The 21005-nt window shown below is 39.0% G+C and overlaps 1 protein-coding gene across 2 annotated transcripts in view; it reads left to right on the plus strand.

Moving 5' to 3' along the window:
- Positions 1–21005, plus strand: part of LOC143019522 (protogenin B-like) — a 708972-nt gene that overhangs the window by 662475 nt on the left and 25492 nt on the right. For both annotated transcript variants that reach the window (XM_076175206.1, XM_076175208.1), the window contains 7 exons: positions 3659–3791; positions 5812–5984; positions 7896–8132; positions 12478–12652; positions 12835–13010; positions 18625–18754; positions 19435–19544. In XM_076175206.1, coding sequence (XP_076031321.1) covers positions 3659–3791; positions 5812–5984; positions 7896–8132; positions 12478–12652; positions 12835–13010; positions 18625–18754; positions 19435–19544 — 1134 coding nt within the window. The remainder of the gene's footprint in view (positions 1–3658; positions 3792–5811; positions 5985–7895; positions 8133–12477; positions 12653–12834; positions 13011–18624; positions 18755–19434; positions 19545–21005) is intronic.

A 21005-nucleotide genomic window follows, 5' to 3' on the forward strand; every position in this document is an offset into this window, starting at 1 on the left:
AGCTCATATAGCTTTCAATTCCTTCATCCATATCATTAATATATATAGCAAACATTATTGGGGCCAGAACTGTTCCCTGCGGGACACCGCTTATTACTTCATTCCATTTTGAGTGCTGATCTCTTATCACTACTCTCATTTTTCTTTCTTGCAAAAAGTCTTCCATCCAATTTAGCAATTTACCTTGTATTCCTCCTTCATATTCTAATTTCTTAAGCAACTTCTTATGTGGTACTTTGTCAAAAGCTTTTTTTAGGTCTAGAAATGCACAATCAGCCCATCCATCTCTTTCTTGTATTATATCTATTAGCCTTGAATAGAAACATATTAAATTGGTGACGCATGATCGTCCTTGTCTGAATCCAAATTGCCTTGGATTTAGTACGTTGTTTTTTTCCAAGTATTTTACCCATCTACTTTTGATAATTCTTTCACATATTTTTGCTATTGTACTTGTTAGAGAGACTGGTCTATAGTTGGTAGGTTCTTCTTTATTTCCTCCTTTATATATAGGTACTATATTTGCTTTTTTCCAATCTTCTGGAACTTTTCCTTCTTTTAAGGAACTGCTTATTATGCTATGTATTTTGTCTGCCAGTTCATTCCTGCATTCTTTCAGAATCCAGTTTGCTATTTCATCTGGCCCATGCGATTTTCTGACATCAAAATTACCCAAGTGTGTCAATATTTCATTCTTTGTTACTTCTATTTCTTCCATAGGGGGGACTTTTTCCTTCCACTCAATCTCTTCAGGTTGTATATTTTCCCTTGTAAACACTGATTTAAAATGTTTGTTCATAATTTCTGCCATTTCCATTTCCTCAGTGTATTCAACTCCTCCTTGTCTTAATTTCTCTAAGTCTTGTTTGTTTTTCAGTTTATTGTTTACAAATCTGTAGAATAGTTTTGGTTGATCTTTACACTTTTCTATAACACCTTTTTCATATTTTCTTTTTTCCTCTCTGCACTTCTGTACATATTCATTTCTATAACCAGTATATATTTTCCATTTTTCAGGTCTTCTGTCTTTTTTCCATCTGTTCCAGGCTTTGTCTCTTTTGTCCTTTAACTCCCTACAACTTTTGTTGTACCAGCATTTTACATATTCTTTTTCTTGTTTTTGTCTTGGGACATACTTTTCCACTCCTTTTTTGTAAATTTTTGTCAAAATATTCCATTTCTCTTCCACTGTTGTTTCTTCTTTGTATATTTCTTCCCAGTTTTCTTGTTGGAAGAATTCTCTTATTTTATCAAAGTTTGTTTTTTCATACATCATTCTTCCTTTTCTATATTGTTCATTTCTTTTCATATATTTTTCTTCATTAAGTTCCAGTTCAATCAATATGTGGTCACTTTTACCTATTGGTGTTTTATATTCAATCTTGTCCACTATTCTAGGTTCAGATGTAATTATTAAGTCTAGCCTCGATGGTTCTTCTTCATTTCTATACCTAGTGTTCTCTTGTATCCATTGTGTCATTGAATGGTCAGTAATCATCTCAAGTAGAGCATTTCCCCATGAGTCATCACCACTCTTTACTGTCATTTCTTCCCAGCAGATTTCTTTGCAATTAAAGTCGCCCATCATAACTATTCTTCCTCCGTCTTCCATTATTTTAGTTAATGCTATCTTTGTGTCCTCTAACATACTTTTATGTTCACTCTCCTCCCATGAGGCTGTTTTCGGAGGCACATAATTGATCACAAATTTTCTGCTCTTCTTATCTCGGTCTTCCACTTCTATCATAATCATCTCTACTGTATTCTTTCCATATATGACACCTTTCACGTTTATATCCTTCTTAGTCAGGAACATAACTCCACCCCCTTGTTTTTTCTCTCTGTTTCTAATCCAATAATTGTATGTATCATGTCCTACACTGTTGGGTGGTAGTGGGCCTTTTAATTTTGTTTCTACAATTCCCATTATGTCCGGTTCTTTTTCTTTCAAATAATCATTCAGTTCATTCAATCCTGTTATCAATCCATCTATATTTGTGTAAGACACTCTTAGTTTTCTGCCACTTCCATTGTATTCTCTGTTTCCCTTATGTTTTTCTTTAGTATGTCGAACTGCTTTATTTTCATGTTCACTACTCTCCAATAGAATCTCTCTTTCTCTGACTCCGTTCTTTCCTCGTTTTTTGCCTTAGCTTCAATTCTTTTCTGCTTTTCTGCCTCTCTTTCCTCCTTATTCATTTCTCTTTTTATCCATACCTTTTTATATTGATCATTTGTTGCTAGTTTCCCTGTCTTGGATAGAATTTTCTCTGCTGTTGTTTGTGACCTGAATTTAATCTTAATTGGTCTGGTCTTATCTGTACTATATTTTCCGAGTCTGAATTTTTCCTCAATTTCCTTTATAATTTCTGGTTCATCTTCCTGGACTAATTTTAATAAACTGCTTACTCTTTCATTTTCCTCCTTGATTCTTGCAGTTCTATCTGGGTTATGTTTCTCTTCCATTCCTAATATAATTATACATTTCTTTTTGTCAGCTAATTCTCTTACTATATTCTCCTTCTGTCTCATCACTTTAATAACTGAGTCTTCATTATGTTCTTTCAATTGCTGTTTGACTATGTCAGTGAATGAAACCTTATTCCCTTCTTGAGTTATTCTCCAATTTTTAGCTTCTGTAGCTAGTTTCTCTCTGTTTTCATTACTATTCTTCTTCAATTTCTCATTCTCCTCCTTTACATTTCCTAACTGTCTTTTTAGGTCCTCTATTTCTTCAGTTAAGTTTCTGTTAGCCTTCTCTAGTTGTTCCAACCTTTCAATTCTTTGAAAAATGGAGTCTACGTTACCTAACTTACGCTCCAAGTCCTCGATCACCTTATCAACTCTCTCCTCTAGTCTTATCAGTCGGGGGGGGGGGGGTTGTGTCCCCCCCACCCTCTTTAAATCCCTGGAACATATTCTCGTCACTTTCTTCTGTATTGCTCCTCTCTATACTTCTAATCTTTACATTTTTATTAGACATTTGATCCTCGCTAAGTCTTTTGTTTACCTTCCGCTTGTCTGGCTGGTCAAAGTCTACTCCCTCCTCATTTCCTTCCATTTCCCTCAGTAATCCCTCCCCTTTTCCTCTTTCCCTACGTTCCCACTACTCCACGAGCAATTTCCCCCCCACCCTGCAAAAACACTAGGCACTTCTCTTTGCGTTGGGATCCACAGACTTCACTTTTCTTCAGAACGTCTTCTAAGCCGTCCATTCGTTGAAGTGTGTGTGTGTGTGTGTGTGTGTGTGTGTGTGTGTGTCTTCACTCTCCTTATCTCTTCCTCTGTTCAGCAGTGTTTGATTAGTTGATTATGTGCATTGATGTGTTTTGATAAGTTCGTGTTGTGATTTGATGAATAGGGATGGTTATGTAGAGATATGATGTTTACTTCCTATTAGATGACATGTTTTGTCTTAAGAACTTAAGAATGAAGGAGACTGTAAGGCCTACACTATGCAGTTACATGTCCAACACCACCTTTTATCCCAATCCATAAAGTTATCTATCCTTCTCGTAAAACAAACAATAGTTTCTGCGCTTACTACATGGTCACTAAGTCTGTTTCATTCATTAACCACTGTATTGGTAAACCAGTTTTTGCCTATTACCTACTTAAATCTAAATTTGTCCAGTTCAAACCCATTGTCATGCTTCAGGTAAAGTGGAGTCTGAATGGAAAGACCCCAGAGAACATCGTGGGCTATCGTGTGTCCTACAATTCTTCGGACAGAGTTCACGAGACGGTGGTTGTGGGGAAACACCAAAGGTCTTACCAGTTCGACACGTCCGGTAAGTAGTGACCCAAGGCAGTGGTCGATACTTACGTACAATGTTTCGAATTATGGTGGCGCACTGGGCATTTCTTGCAAGTATCCTACTTGATTTTGTTTTGTTTGAGTAGAAATGACTTTGGTTATGATCTTTTGTTTTTGTAAATTTCCAAATGTCAAATTACTCTGCTATATAGTGAGCAGCTGAATAGCGAATTGAAAGAAGTTAGACACATTGTTGAGATGTTCTTATGAAAATCTAAAATATTGCAATCGAAGTTGTTTCTACTCTAATGAAGTAGCAATTTAGCAAATGCAAGTAGCATACTGGTTTTGTGTGACGTCACCTTAAACAAAGTCTGTGGGACAATATGATTTTTTTCCGAGTATGTGATATATATTCCTATATAGTATTTAGCTTACAGTTTGGCTATTGTCTTGATTAAATTTAAAAAAAGTTGTCAGACAAAGAATTTTAATTTTGTTTTATCTTTGGTTTGGTCATTTTTTTTTTTTTTATCTCGAATGATTCACAAAGTGTTCTCACTGTACTTTAATGAAGGGGTCTTACAAAATGAATGGAATAGTTTATTGTCAAATAGAATATTATTGTATATTATTATTATCATTATTATTTAACTATACCTATGCATTTATTTATTTTATTTGTTATTTACATTTTTATAGTTTTTATTTATTATTTTATTATTATTATGATTTTTTTCGCATCCGACCTAGATATGGACAAAAAAAGGTCTGTTGGCATGCTCCGCCTTTGTAATCCTTTGTAAAACTTTTATGTATCTATTATGTATTTACTTATTTGTTTCAAATGATTCACAAAGTGAAGTGGTCTGACAGAAGTGAATGTCATAGTTTGTTGTTAAATGGAATGTTACTGTACATTTCAACTTTTTTGTATGTTTATTTATTATGTGTATATTTACTTGTTATTTAACTATAAAAGAACATAAAGTGAGAAGAGTTAAAACGTGCTTGAGATGAAATGTCTGAGAAGTGTGGCAGGTGTTACTAGGCTGGATAGAGTGAGAAACGAGGAGATGAAGAGAGCAAGGGTGGAAAGGAAGTTGGGAGATATGGATGATGAAAAAGTATTAGGATAGTTTGCACACATGGAAAGAATGGGTGAAGAAATATCAATTACAGAGGTGTGGAAGGCAGAGGTGGAAGGAATAAAAATGAGGGGCTGAGCAAGGATGAGATGGATGGATGGGGTAAGGGGGGCATTGGGAAAGAGGGAAATGTCTGTCGAGGAAGGAAGGGAGAAGACAAAATAGGAGTGAGTGGAGAATGGTTGTGTGTAGATGATGTTGTGATACATGGGAGTGTGTGGGGGATGGGGGGTAAGAGAGTATGTGTGAATGATATTTTGACGCAGCCCAAAGGGATTTCTCCCCGTCTTCTCTTTTTCTGCGTGAGGGGACGGAGAGGGAGGTGTCGCCGATTAAAAGAAGCGGCCTTGTTGTGAATGTGGACAAGATACAGGGATGACCCATCATCCAGGAGGAGCCAAGAAAAGAGGGAAGGAGGGGTGGTGAATGGGAGTGGAGTATGTAAGGACGAAATGGGTGGGAATGGATTTGTGCCTTTGACTTTGGCTACTTCCTTTGTAAGGGGAAAAAGCCATTGGTATATGTATGTATGTAACTATATATAGTAATGCGGTGGCAAGTCAAACCATTAGTGGAGAGATATTTCTCAAGATTCAGTTTTTGAGGTGAGAGAAAGCACAGTGGGTGCAAGATCATCTTCAACTATTTAGCATGTATGGCATCAACCTCAAAGTTTTTCAACCCTGTACTTGCGTTTTTTCCGGAGTTCCAATCGTCATCGTCAATCCGATGATTGTGTGTGTGTGTGTGTGTGTGCGTGTGTGTGTGTGTGTGTGTGTGTGTGTGTGTGTGTGTGTGTGTGTGTGTGTGTGTGTGTGTGTATTTCTACCACATCACTTATTTTGTAGACAGTACTCTTGCCTGTTATGTGTTTGCCAATATTATATCAATATTTCTCTCCAACAGAGCGGGGTGTGTGCTACACTGTTCATGTCATACCAATGAGCACCAACAGAAGCTTAGTCCGGGGTGTAGGTGCTAATACGACATTGGAGGAGCTATATCGGGGGCAGAGGGCCATCTGCACTATCCCCATTGTTCTCACACCTTCATCTGATCTCAGCATCCGAAAACTCGAGGTAAAAATTAAACAATGGAAAGAATAGATGGTCATGGTGTGGTGCAGTAGTCCCTCTCATACCTGAACTGATTTGGCCACTCCATAATATGCAATTCCAGCAGATTTCTTTACAATTAAAGTCACCCGTTATGATTATTCTTCCTCCATCTTCCATTATCTTATTAGTGTTATCCTTGTGTCTTCTAACATATTTTTGTGTTCTCTCTCTTCCCACGAAGCCGTTTTAGGAGGCACATAATTTGCCACAAACTTCCTGCTCTTCTTGTCCCTGTCCTCTATTTCCATCACAATCATCTCCACTCTATTCTTTCCATATGTAACATTCCTCACAATTATATCTTTCTTAGTCAGGAACATAACTCCACCACCTTGTTTTACTTCTCTGTTTCTAATCCTATAATTATATGCACCATGTCCTACACTGTTGGGTGGTAATGGACCTTTCAATTTTGTCTCTACAATTCCCATTATGTCCGCTACATTTTCCTTCAGGTAATCATTCAGTTCATTCAAGCCTGTTATTAAGCCATCTATATTTGTGATGGACACTTTTAATTTTCTGTTACCTCCATCCTGTTTTGTGTTTCCCTTCCCTTCCCTTCCTATGAACCATTTCCTCACTTTCATGTCCACTACTCTCCAATAGACTTTCTCTTTTTCTGATTCTGTTCTGTTCTCCTTTTTATTCCTTAGCTTCAACTCTTTTTGTTTTCTTTTCCTCTCTTTCTTCTTTATTCATCTCTCTTTTTATCTATACCTGTTTATACTGATCACATTCTGCTAGTTTTCCTGTTTTTGATAAGACATTCTCTGCTGTCGTTTGTGACCTGAATTTAACCTTAACTGGTCTGGTCTTGTCTATACTGTATTTCCCAAGTCTATATATTTCTTTAATTTCGTTATTTATTGTTCATCTTCTTGAACTATTTCTAATACCTTGTTTACTTTTCCTTCTTTACTCCTGTAGTCCTATTTGGATTATGCTTCTCTTTCATTCCTAATACAATTATACATTTCTTTTTATCTGCTAAGTCTCTTACTATATTCTCCTTCTCTCTCGTCACTTTAATAACTGTGTCCTTAGTTTGTTCTTTCATCTGTTGTTTCCCTATATCTCTAAATTCAATTTTGTTATTCTCTTGGACTTTTTTCCAATCACTTACCTCTTTTGCTATGGACTCTTTATTCTCTTTATTATTATTCTTTATTTCCTCATTCTCTTCCTTTACTTCTCTTAACTGTCTTTTTATTTTTTTATTTCTTTAGTTAGGTTTTGATTGTCCTTTTGTTCTTCCAGTTTCTCAACTCTTTGTATAACTAGTGCGAGTTGGCTAAACCTAACCTCCCATACTTCGTTCATTTTTGTTAGTTTTTCCTCTAGACTTGCGAATCGGGGGAGGTTGTCATCTCCTCCCTCATTAAATCCATAGAAGTAATTATCTCCTCTTTCCATTCAGCTGCTCTCATCTATATTCCTACTCTTAATACTTTTATTCCCCTGTTCGACCTTGGCTGTCGTCTACACACCTTTTGTTTACACACCTTCTGACTTCCAAGGCCCGTTCCTCACCTTCCTCATTTTCTTTCATTCTCCTCAATAATGCCTCCCCTTCTCCTTTTTCTTCACCTGCCCACTACACCATGAGCTTTCCCCTTCCCTACTAATACAACACAGGTACTCCATCGTCGCTGAAATCCACGAAAATTGCGTTTTTTCCGGAGTTCCAATCTTTGCAGTCACTCCGATGTGTGTGTGTGCATGTGTGCATTTGCAGAAAACCATAAGAGAAAATACTATGGACCAAACATTTGTATCTATTAAGACATCCTCAGGACAGTTTTGTTCAATGAAGTAAATCACTACTGGGAGAAATGCTAATAGTCTCTCCCAAACTTTCTGTGACATCAGGTGGTTGTTATCAATTCGACGTCATTGAAAGTCCGCTGGCAGCCCATGCAGCGCAAAATGGTCCCAGACTTCTACACTGTCCGCTATGTCAACCTCGGAAGACCAGTGGATGAAGAGATTGAGAAGAACCTAGTAACCCCATCAAAGAGATCAGCTAGGTCAGCAGAGGACTTTGTGGGTATTGAGGAGGAGGCTGAGATAGAACTGGAGGAGGTATCAAGCCCTCACAGGGAGAAGGTGAGATGACAAGAGACAACCTCCTAGTCTCTTCATTTTTTGTTTTATCTTGATTTTTTTTTTCATTTGTTTATTTTTCTTTTTTATTTATTCGTTTATTTACATATGCAAGTGGTACTTTGGGGACTTCAGAGACTCCCTATCCCTATGAGTGAAGATTAGTCTTCACTCAAAGAGTAATCCTAATCACGTTTAATTTTACTATCTCTTTTTTCTGTTACTCTTCTTAAATCCCTTCTTTACCATGTTATGACTCCATCACTGTATTGCAATATTTTCCTTAACACCTTCCATACGATGATGCCAATATTGGCGTCATGAGGTGTGAGTTGCTATACAAGGATGCTGACGCCGGCGACTTGATTATATTTATTTTGTAGTTGTAGCTGAGTGACCCCATATTCTGTGAACAGGCTTGATCATATTTTCTGTGATTATCAACATTATGAGTGAAAGAGAATGAGTAATATAGCTATAAATTTATATTTTATGTGTGTATTGTGATGCATCATCGAATCATCATACATCAGGCAGTCATTACTGTGCACGAAAAGTCAACTCATATTGAAGAGGTTAAGAATAGAAGTGCTGGTTATCAGCAATGAATTATAATGTTTTTTTTTTTAGCATTCTGTGGTAGAGAGCCTTATCATTATTGATACTGGCATCAAGCCATGTGTGTATTAACTTCTTACCTCCGTCCAACCTAACATCCTCTCTTTCATAGTCATCCTCATGAAGTTGTCCTTTTAGAGGAAAGTTGTTAAGCTCCTGGGGTACCATGTCTTTGTCTTCATTGGTCAAATTTAGCCTTAAATTCATTTATGGTGTAGATTGGACTATTCCCTCTTTCAAGCCATTCCACAAGTTGATGTATCTGTATGGAAAACTGTGTTTTATATATTATTCAGGCTTGTAGTCTTTTCTCCCATACCCTCATGACACTCTTATCTCAGAATAAGAGCTCCCATTGATAATGGGAACAGATGCTCATAACCCAGTTCAGAGGATTGTTTAAATAAAAAATAGATATATGTATAGAATGAAAATAAAACATGTTTTACAAAATATTTTTCATTTAAGTGTGTTGTTAGATAATTTAACCTCTTCAATACAAGTCGAATACTCACACGCATTGTAGGTTGCCTGATGTACGATGATTAGATGATGCATCACAATATGTGTGCTATGAAATATAAAGTTACAGCTGTAATACCATATTTTACAGTTTACAAGACACATTTTTTCCCCTAAAAAACACTGATAAATACCTGTGCATCTTTCAAGACGAATGTTGTATTGGAAGACACTACCCAGGCTCAAGTGAGCTTGGACGGTCATCTAATTGGCTTGACTGATAATAGGGACGTGGATTTGTATGTTGAGTCATTACATTATGATGTTAGCTTAAGTAGCTATTTGATTCAGTCTTGTATTTTTATATGCGTATTTAAAAAACTGAATCAATTTTCATGAAAATTATCGTACATGTACAATTATTTAACTCTACGATGTACGATAGTGTTCCTCATTATCGTACAGATTGTACGATACGTTTCTGTCTTTCGTAAGATTTGTACGGTAATTTTATATGTTTATTAGATAGTTGTGTAGAATATTGTAAGAGTTGAAAAAAAAAAACAGCAACTGTCACTTAATTGTTGTATCTGGAAAAATAAACAATGGAACTGGGAGGATTCATATTATAGTCAGAGAGATGAGAAATTCACGCATTTAGAACATTTAGAATGTGCTCAGTAGTGAAGTAGGCCGAAGTAGATCAGTTAAACCCTCATTCACAAGCCTGTTCACAGAATACAAGGGTCACTTAGCTACAACTACAAAATAAATATCGGTAAGTGTTAACATACATACGTACATATACCAAAGGCTTTTTCCCCCTCACAAGGGAGGTAGCCAAAAAACAAAGACATAAAAACCTCCCACCCATTCCATCCCCAAACATACTCCACTCCCTTCCACCCTCTTCCCTCCCTCTTTTCTTGGAACCTCCTGGATGATGGGTCATCCCTGCATCTTTCCCAATGCCCTAGGTCAGAAGCAATGTTGCAAGACACAGCACATCTACAGCAAGGCCGCTTCATTAAATCAGCGACATCCTCTCTCCGTCCCCTCATGCAGAAAAGGAGAAGATGGGGAGAAATCCCTTTTGGCTGTGCCAGTTTATTTCTCGCACATTCTCCCTCACCCTCCATCCCGCACCCACTCCCCCTCATGCATCACAGCATCATCTATACACAACCATTCTCCATTCACCCCTATCTTCTGTCTTCTGTCATCCTTCCTCAACAGACATTCCCCTCTTTCTCAATGCCCCTTTCACCCCATCCATCCATCTAGCTAGGTGAACATGAAAATGGAATTCCTGATATTTGAGCTGAAGTAGTTCTCATGGGATGCAAAAAGTCGCTATGAGTATAATGCAATTTGAATTATCCATCTAGCTGTCCTTGTTCTCGAGATATTGCATTTTGAATGGAATTAAATCGGGCCTATTTTCTCCCCGGAAATCGGGCCGAAACGTGCGGTCTGACGAATCGCCGATCGAACGTAAACAATGACGGTTTTTGCTGACAGGCACAATTTTATATAAAAAATTAGCATATGGTTGCATTATTTGACATATTTTCTTTAAGATGTGTGATTTCCATGTAACTTGATCATAGAATTACGTTTTTATCCTCTGCAAAATTACCCACCACAGCTACGAATACCTTCAAATTACATGAAAATCACACATTTTAAAGAAAATAGTTTGAATAATTCAACTATATGCAAGCTATTACACTAATAACACAATAGTAACAAACTTAATAGTGTAGTTTGATCCATACCACCAGTGATCATAGATAGCGGGCAGGACGAATCGTAGCTGTGGTCCGTAATATTACGGAGGATAAAAACGTAACTTCTCTTTGATCAAATTACATGAAAATCACACATTTTAAAGAAAATAGTTCAAATAATTCAACTATAAGTCTATTACGCTAATAACATAATCGTAAGAAACTTAATAGAGTGAAGTTTGATAAGATGGCGGGTTGATGTTGATGTTGTTATCCGATAATCCGACCCGATAGAAAAAAAAAACTAATTAATACCTCAGATTTCTCAGCTCTACCGTAACACGCTGCCTTTATTTTGGTATTAGAATAATCCGCGATACTAGTAGTTTTTCTTTATTATGGTCAGTTGCCACAACCGTAAATATGTTAGCTCATCTTTTACGTTGAAACATATGCCAATTTTCGATTTACTGCTGAATGCAGGCCGCCATGTTTATCTTATGTTTTTATTGACCGACATGTAACTGATGGTGTGAATGTTTGAAATTTACTACGATCGTAGTAAATACACTCGCACAACATTTTTATTAATTAACTTTCCCGCGGTATATAAATTTGGCCGTTTGAATGGCGTGCGCATAAAATGACGCGCTATTGTGCTCGTCATCGACGGTGGCGCCTCTGGTGGTGTTTGACCTACCTATTCCATCTCATCCTAGGTTGTCCCCTCTAGGCTAGATAGAGTGAGAAATGAGGAGGTGAGGAGAACAGGGGTGGAGAGGGAGTTGGGAGATAGAATTGATGAAAGAGTATTAGGATAGTTTGGACACATGGAAAGAGTGAGTAAAGAAAGATTAGCAAAAGAGGTGTGGAAGGCAGAGGTGGAAGGAAGGAATATGAGGGGGCGTCCTAGGATGGGATCGATGGATTGGGTAAAAGGGGCATTACAAAAGAGAGGAATGTCTGTTGAGGAAGGACGGGAGAGGACAGAAGATATGAGTGAATGGAGAAGGGTTGTATATGGATGATACTATGATGCATTAAGGGGAGTGGGTGGGGGATGGGGGTTGAGGAAGTGTGTATGAGAAATAATTTGACGCAGCCCGAAGGGATTTCTCCCCGTCTTCTTTTCTGCATGAGGGGATGGAGAGGGGGGTCACTGAATTAATGAAACAGCCTTGCTGTGGATATGCTGTGTCTTGCAACACTGCTTCTGACCCAAGGCAGTGGACAGGATGCAAGGATGACCTGTCATCCAGGAGGTGCCAAGATGAGAGGGAGGGGGAGGGTGGAGGGGAGTGGAATATGTAGGGGATGGAATGGGTAGGAGTGGTTTCTATACCTTTTTCTTTTTAGCTACCCCCCATGTAAGGGGAAAAAAAGCCTTTGGTATATGTATGTATGCACCTCTATGATCCCTCAGTCCCATTGGGAGTGTTGTCCTATGGGTTGGTACTTGGTCCAACATTTTTGTAGAAGGAAACCATAATGCTACATATAAGTTAGTTAATTTAATGAATAATTTATTCCACCATCAGAGGACATCCCGAATACACCAGAACCTGAGCCCTCAGTACATCCGGGTGACGAGGAACCGGCTTCGTCTGACTGGTCTTGAACCCATGACCTTGTATGAAGTCAGTGTGTCAGCAGACACCTTAGAACTCACAGGAACCTTCTCTAGTGCCATCAGGAGCATCACACCTGAAGGAGGTCAGAAAGGGATAGAGATAGAGGCTACTGGGGTGTATATATAGTAAATAGTGAAACCTCAATTACCCAAAACTCTTAGTAATTTGCTACTAACATGAAATAAATGTTCCAGCAACAGCATCCCATAAGCATGTTCCCTCAGTCTATGTCACCCTCAAAATCTCTTCTTTTTCTCCTGAAAGTTCCAACTGCTCCAAAAATTGTCAACTGGACAGCACTCTCACCCTCCCGGGTCAGGATCAGCTGGTACCCCCCAGAAAGGATCAACGGGAACCTCCGGAGTTACCGGATCTCATACTCCCAGGATGGCATCCGATGGGACAATATCACCAAGGAGATCACAGACACAGAAACTGAAGTATGTCAACAAAATGAGAGGCATTAACTCGTTTAGCATAGGTCCTGCCCTGAGCTTATTAGAATATTATTGTATGGCTACCTCCTTTATGATAGAGGTAGCCAGCCAAGGGTGGAGGAAATGGATAGCTTTAGGTATTTGGGTCACATGTGGCTGAAGAGGGAGGAGTGGAGGTGGAGGTTAATTGTAGATTGAGAGAAGCAAGTAAGTGCCTTGGGGGATTAAAAAGTGTAATAAGAAATAGGTATTTGGGGATGGATGCAAAGAGATCATATTTACCTAGTTGTATTTACCTAGTTGTATTTTGCGGGAAGGGGAGCTATGCTCGTGTTGTCCCGCCTTTGTATCTTGCAGTGTCTAGTTTGTTTTTAAACTCATGAATGGTTTTTGAGCATACTATTTCATTGTCCAGTTTGTTCCAAGTGTCCAAAACTCTATGAGGAAAACTGTTTTTCTTCAGTTCTCTTCTATAGCTATGTTTTTTTATTTTCTTTCCATGTCCTCTTGTGTTTCTTTTGTCCCAGTTAAGTAAGTTCTCACTATCGAGTACCTCTGTGCCTTTCATGATTCTGTAGATGGTCAATAGGTCACCTCTCTCTCTTCTTTGCTCCAGTGTCGGTAACTCCAGTTTAGCCAATCTCTCTTCGTATGATAGGTTTGCAAGTGCAGGTGCCATTTTTGTAGCTGCTCTTTGGATTCTTTCTATTTTCTTTATATTCTTTTTGGTACTGGGGGACCACAATGTCGCTGCATACTCTAATCTAGGCCTTATCAATGTAACCAATATTTTTTTCATCATGTCTTCGTCCAAGTATGTAAACGCCACTTTTATTGATCTTAGCAAGTTGTAAGTCTCCCCGACAATTTTGTTAATCTGTATATCATAGGACAAGTCGTTCGTGATAATTACTCCCAAATCTTTTTCGGATCCTACTTTCTTTACTTCTTTGGTTCCAATTGTATATTTTCCTGATATTCTGTTTTTGCTTTTTCCAAACTCCATTATGCTACACTTCTTCGTATTAAAGTCCACTTCCCATTTCTGACTCCAGTTCCATACCCTATTTAGGTCTTCTTGCTTGTGATTGTGATTGTGATTGTGCTGACAGCACTGTATGGGGGAAGAGACATGGAATTTAAAAGAGGAAATGTTTAAATGTGTTTGAAATTAAATGTCTGAGAAGTATGGTAGTGGTTACAAGGTTGGATAGAGTGAGAAACTAGATGATGAGGAGAGATGGGGTGAAAAAGGAGATGGTAGATAGGGTTGATGTAAGACTATTGAGATGGTTTGGACACATGGAAAGAATGAGTGATGAAATATTAGTAAAAGAAGTGTGAAAGGTAGAGGTGGATGGAGTGAACATGATGGGACGACCAAGGATGAGATGGATGATGGGGAGAAAAGGGTGTTGAGGAAGAGGGGGATATCTGTTGAGTAAGGGGGGAGAAGGTAGGAGATAGGGGTGAGTGAAGAATGTCTGTGTATAGATAATACTGTGATGCAAGGAAGGGAGTGGGTGGGGGATGGGGGGGATAGGGAGTGGTTATGTATGAATGATGTTTTGATGCAGCCTGAAGGGATTTCTCCCTATCTGCTATCTTTCTGCATGAAGGGGGCAGAGAGTGTGGGTTGCTGATTAAGTGAAGCAGCCTTGCTGTGGATGTACTGTGTCTTGCTCCATTGCTTCTGACCCAGGACAGTGGGCAGGGTACAGGGATGACCCGTCATGAGGAGCTAAGATGAGAGTGAGGAAAGAGTGGTGGATGGGAATAGAATGAGTGGGGATGAAATGGGTGGGGCTGGGTATATGCCTTTTGACTTTGGCTACCCCCCTGTTAAGGGGGAAAAAAGCCCTTGGTGTGTAGATAGATAGCCGGCCAAACTACGCACCTACCCTTTACCTATCCCACACCCGTTTAACATCCATTAATGTTCCCTTTTATCTTAGCTCCTTGTGTATAAAGGGCCATTCCTACCCCCCCCCCCCCACACACACTGCCTGGGGCAGAAGCAGTGCAGCAAGACACAGCACCTCTATAGCAGGGTCTGATGGCCAAAACTGGTTTGCCCCCATGGCTTCATTTACATAGTAACCCTCCCCTCCTCATCTACTCATGAGTAAATAGAGAAGATGAAGAGAAATCCCTTTGGGCTATGTCAATTCATCATCTATTCATAACCATTCTCCACTCGCACCTATCTCCTACCCTCTCCCTTTCCTAATCAACAGACTTTTCCCTTTTGCCTAAGCCCCCTCTTCACCCTAGCCATCCATCCCATTCCTGGTCTTCCTCCCCAGTTCACTCCATCCACCTCTACCTTCCACTCTATTCTTTGCTAGTCTTTCTTCATTCATTCTTTCCATATGCCCAAACCATCCCAGTATTATTTTATCTCTCTCATCTGCCAGCTCCCTTTCCATATACATAAATATACAAGTGGTCAGGTTGTATGTCAAAATTATCATAAATTGAAATTTGCATTATATGATACAATAAGAATACATACATACATATACCAAAGTTTTTTTTTCCTTACAAGGGAGGTAGCCAAAAAGAAAAAGGCATAAAAACCATTCCCACCCATTCCATCCTTAATACACTCCACTCCCCTCCACCCTCTACCCTCCCTCTTATCTTGGCACCTCCTGGATGATGGGTCATCCCTGCACCTTGTCCACTGCCCTGGGTCAGAAGCAGTGTCACAAGACACAGCACATCCACAGCAAGGCCGCTTCATTAAATCAGCAACCCCACTCTCCGTCCTCATTTGCAGAAAAGGAGAAGACAGGGAGAAATCCCTTCGGGCTGCATCAAATTTTTCTCACACATACTACCTCACCCCCCATCCCCCACCCATTTCACCTCATGCATCATAACATCACCTATATACAACCATTCTCCATTCACTCCTGTCTTCTGTCCTCTCCCGTCCTTCCTCAACAGACATTCCCCTCTTCCCCAAAGCCCCCTTCACCCCATCCATCCATCTCATCCTAGGTCGCCCCTTCATGTTCACTCCCTCCATATCTGCCTTCCATACCTCTTTTACTAGCCTTTCTTCACTCATTCTTTCCCTGTGTCCAAACTATCCCAATACTCTTTCATCCACCCTATCTCCCAACTCCCTCACCTCCTCATTTCTCACTCTATCTAGCCTAGTAACCCCCATCATACTTCTCAGACACCTCATCTCAAACACATTCAAACTCTCTCTTCTTTTCTTATGTTCCATGTTGCTGCCCCATACAGTGCTGTTGGCACAATCACTCCTTCATACAATCTCCTCTTAGCCTCCATTCCCAAATGTCTATTCCTCATTACACTTTTTAATCCATCAAGGCATTTACTCGTTTCTCTCAATCTACATTCTACCTCCACCTCCACTCCACCCTTTCCTGCCACATTCGCACCCAAGTATCTAAAACTATCCACTTCCTCCAGTTGCTCTCCCTTAATGCTCATTTCCAGTCTGCTGCCACTTTCACCCCTTGTACATCTCATCACCTCATTTTTACCCACATTTATCTTCAACTTTCTTCCCCCACACCCCCCAAACCCCGTCAACAACCTCCTCAATCCCTCCTCTGATCCTGCTGCAAGCACAGTGTCGTCTGCAAACAACAGCTGGCTCACCTCCCACTTTTCTCCACCTTCCCTAAACATCTCCAATGATTGACATATTGGCATATGTTGCTTGCTGCACTGGAAGATGCCCATAGGTAGATACACAGCTATAAATTATATATTATATTACATCACATTATATAACATTACATTAGAACCACTACATCAGTACTTCCTCATAGGACCAATGACAGGTGGGGATCATGCGAAACAGACCTCGGAGAATATCATCTCCCTACTGCCTCTCCTCAAAATCCCTCAACATCCAAACCCCATCAGGAGGTCCCTGTGAGGCTAAGATAGGTGGGCATAACAAGGTCTTAGGAACAAAAAGTACCACATTTCTGAATAATGTGAAAAATTACAGCTTCCTATAAGAGATGTGTAAATTGGAATACCCTAGAAAATCATATAGCCCAAACTGGAACAATATATAAATTTAGAATGAGGTATGCTAGTTGGACAAAAGGAAACAGAATTCCAAGAATATAGCTCCTTTCCTGTATACTGCATGTAGGTAAATACAATTAGATGAATACATACAAAACAAACAAGTGTCCACTGTTTCTTCCCAAAGAACTGAAGAACTGTTGCCAACCACTGTAGGTCTGTTAGTTTTCAGTCAGTGAAATAAACTTGACTTCTTGTAGGATAAGGTTACAGAGAGCAGGTTACATAGGCCCATCATTCTGTCTTACTAGCTGCCTTTTACGACCCACATGGGAAACTCTGTTGCAGAATTCTTTCTTCCCCCTACCCACAGGGGGCAGAGGTGAAAATGGAAATATATATTTAAAAAATGGGTACAGAACAGTTTTAAGAGGGGACAACATAACAGAGGGAGAGTACATACATACATATACCAAGGGCTTTTTCTCCTTTGCAAAGAAGGTAGCCAAAGTCACAGGCATAAATTCACTCCCATCTGTTATGCTCTAGGGACTGTTTTAAGATTCCTACTCCGAGAGGAATGATGCTATTTTTGTACTGCTACTATCCCTCCATTTCAAAACACTGCAAAAGTAGCATCATTCCTCTAGGAGTAGGAATTTCAAAACCGGGTAACCTCATGACAAGAAATAATGCGCTTAGCTTATATCTCTCTTGATGGCCTAGTTGGAAAGTCAATGTTGCACTTGTCATGAGGTTACCCGGTTTGAGTCCTGGGTAGTACCACATTTCAATTTCAAGCATGCTGGCCTTTGATGGCTTAGAATTAAAGTGCATTGTGGTTGTTAAAATGTATCTCTAATCACTGGGACCCATTCAGTGTTGTACAAATACTTTCCCGTGTTCGTATACTTCCAATTGTACTATCATAGTGGAGATGGGTTGAGCGCAAAAATTTCATATATGTGTATGTAACTCGAGCATACAAATATATAAGAAATAATGCACTTAGCTTATATCTCTCTTGATGGCCTAGTTGGAAAGTCAATGTCGCACTTGTCATGAGGTTACCCTGTTCGAGTCCTGGGTAGTACCACATTTCAATTTCAAGCATGCTGGCCTTTGATGGCTTAGAATTAAAGTGCATTGTGGTTGTTAATATAAATATATATATATATATATATATATATATATATATAGATATATATATTTGTGTATATGTGTATATATATTATGTATATATATATATATATATATGTATGTATATATATATATATATATATATATATATATGTATAAATGTGTATATATATTATATATATATGAATATATATAAATATATATGTATATATATAAATATATATATATATATATATATATATATATTGTTGCCAAGATTTAAACAGACCTCCATTTTCTTTCTTTTGGTGGCTGTGCTACCTCATGCCTCTTTCTTTTCTTAATTATTTGCTCTTCAAGATGTGGTAGGCTTCAAAGGCTCTGGTCTTTGTTTTGGTAACTGAACATCTTCATGTATTTTTTTCATATTCATTGAAACCTTATAGCAAATCCTCCATTTTCTCTCTTTTGTTAGCTCTATGGCCTCGTCTCAAATAAGAACTACACAGTGCAACTTCGAGGAATAACGGGTGGCGGTGAAGGAGAGGCAGCTGTCGACTACATCTTCATTCAAGCCGTCCTTGTCACAGATTCCTTTATAGAATGTGAGTCTTCCTCTTCCAGTTCACAGTTCACCTTCTATTATCATCTTATATGTTGTATATGGTTATGATTAAATGCCATTTTTATTTATATCCTTGCTATGTTAGTTATTGCTACAATATTTTTTGTTATTTTAGTTATTCTTGTAGTATCTTTAATTACAGTATTTGTTGCCATTGTAATTATCAATCTATATACCAAGGGCTTCTTCCCCTCATAAGGGAGATAGCCAAGTCAAAAGCATGCACCACTCCCACCCATTCCACTCTCATCCACTGCTAATGTTTCCATTGTATCTTAGCTCCTTGTGGATGAAGGGTCATCCCTGTCTCCTGCCTACTCCCTGAGTTGAAAGCAATGCAACAAGACACAGCACATCCACAGCAGGGCTGCTTCACTTTAATTAGAACACTGTATACAATTTGACCTGACCATCCCCTGTATAGTTCTTGTAATTGTAATAACAGTTATCATTTCCATGATAATTATGATAATGCTAATGGTAGTACTATTGATATTCATCATTGTAATCACAATGAAAAGAATAATGATAAAATCATGATTATTCTTCGCCAGTGTAGTTTTTCTTAGTAGCTTATATGTTACAATTATGATCTCTTCATCTTAACTGAAAAGAAATCCTCCCCCATTCATCCTCCCCCTTTGGGTGGTTCTTCATCAGTGCTGGTCAAGTGCCTGGTGCCTGTGTTGGCTTGCATCACCTGTGGCATCATTGTTGTCTTCAGCATCCGCATGTTCAGGCTCAGGAATGCTGAAGGACCCAGTGTACAGGTAAGAGCATACTTCATGTGCGGGGCAGAGGGCCTGTGAATGCAGATATGAAAGTCATAGTGCATGGAGAAAGGTCCTAGTTTGAGCAGGACAGAGGATCATATGGAAACCAGGTTCCACCATGCAGTGACTGGAGGGTTCTACTATGCAGATCAGGAGTCCTAGTGAGTTAGCCAAAAGTTCTTATCTTATAGACAAGGGATTCCCTATGCACCCACCCTTTGATTTAACAGACAAAAGTGGAGAGGGAATGATCATCAGTCCAATAGATATAATGAATTCAATATATTTACTATAATTTGGTATCAGACTTTCCAAGGATTGTAAAAATAGGTTCTTGATATGCTGTGACCATATAGTGGGAGATACTCTTATTCTTATTCACAAGATTTTGTATTGCTTCCAAAATCAATCAAATGGAGGTTGTTAAATTGAATGTTGAATGTATGTAGATTAGAGAGTCCTTATATGCAGTCCAGAAGGTCTTAGTGTCCAAACCATAGGATCCAAGTGTGCAGACTAGAGTCCTGGTGTGCAGGTAAGGGGTACAGTCTACATGTACAATTTAGAGGTCTGTGTAGCTGAAATGGGACCCAGTGTACAGATAGTGGGGAATCTAGTGTGTAGATCAGAGGAAGACCAGTGTACAGGTAAAACTAGATCTGCAGACCCAAAAGAACAGATGTTTTGGGAAGAGTATGTTTGATGTGTAGGCCAAAGGTGTCTCAGCATATAAGTTAGTACAGACGCTCCTCTACTTACGTTCATTCGTTTTACGTTTTTTCGATTTTACGTTTGAACTGACGGTAAAAAAAAGAATTGTAAAAAAAAATTGTTTGAGTGAATTTTTTAGTTTACCGCGCTCTCCGTAGTTCAAACGATACTTGCGCACGACGCTGCGTCCATTGTTTACATTGCGCAGACGACAAACTGAAAATGCCTTGCCTCCTCCTCCTCCCCCTCCTCCTCCACCATCTCAATTTATGTTGCTTGAATTTAATCTATTTGAAATTAATGTTATTATTTTACAATGTTATGTGTTTAATTAATGATTTAGGGGTGTTTTATAAGATACGGTAATAGAATTTACCGATGTATAGTACAGTAACAACTTACGTTCATTTTCAACTTACGTTCGGCCGTTCGGAACGTAACTAAAACGTAAGTTGAGGAGCGTCTGTACAGGCACTCCTCGTTTAACGACCTACTCGGTTAATGACAACTCGGAGTAACGACGGGCTTTATGACAGACGTTTAACGTAAATCTCCCGAAGTTACGACGTCGTGTACGATAATTAAGTTGGCTGAGGCTAATTTGTATGATGTTATAATTGAACTTGTACGGTGGATATTAGCTGTGAGGTAAAGTGTTCTGAAGCTTAGGTCTACATTACCATCCTGCAAGCTGCAAAAACTACCTGGGGTACAGTATATACCGGTAGTGGTAAATTTTTAGTTTCG

Source organism: Oratosquilla oratoria, chromosome 37 (genome assembly GCF_046742065.1).
Source record: "Oratosquilla oratoria isolate Oo_2021 chromosome 37, ASM4674206v1, whole genome shotgun sequence".
Taxonomy (NCBI): Eukaryota; Metazoa; Arthropoda; class Malacostraca; order Stomatopoda; family Squillidae; genus Oratosquilla; species Oratosquilla oratoria.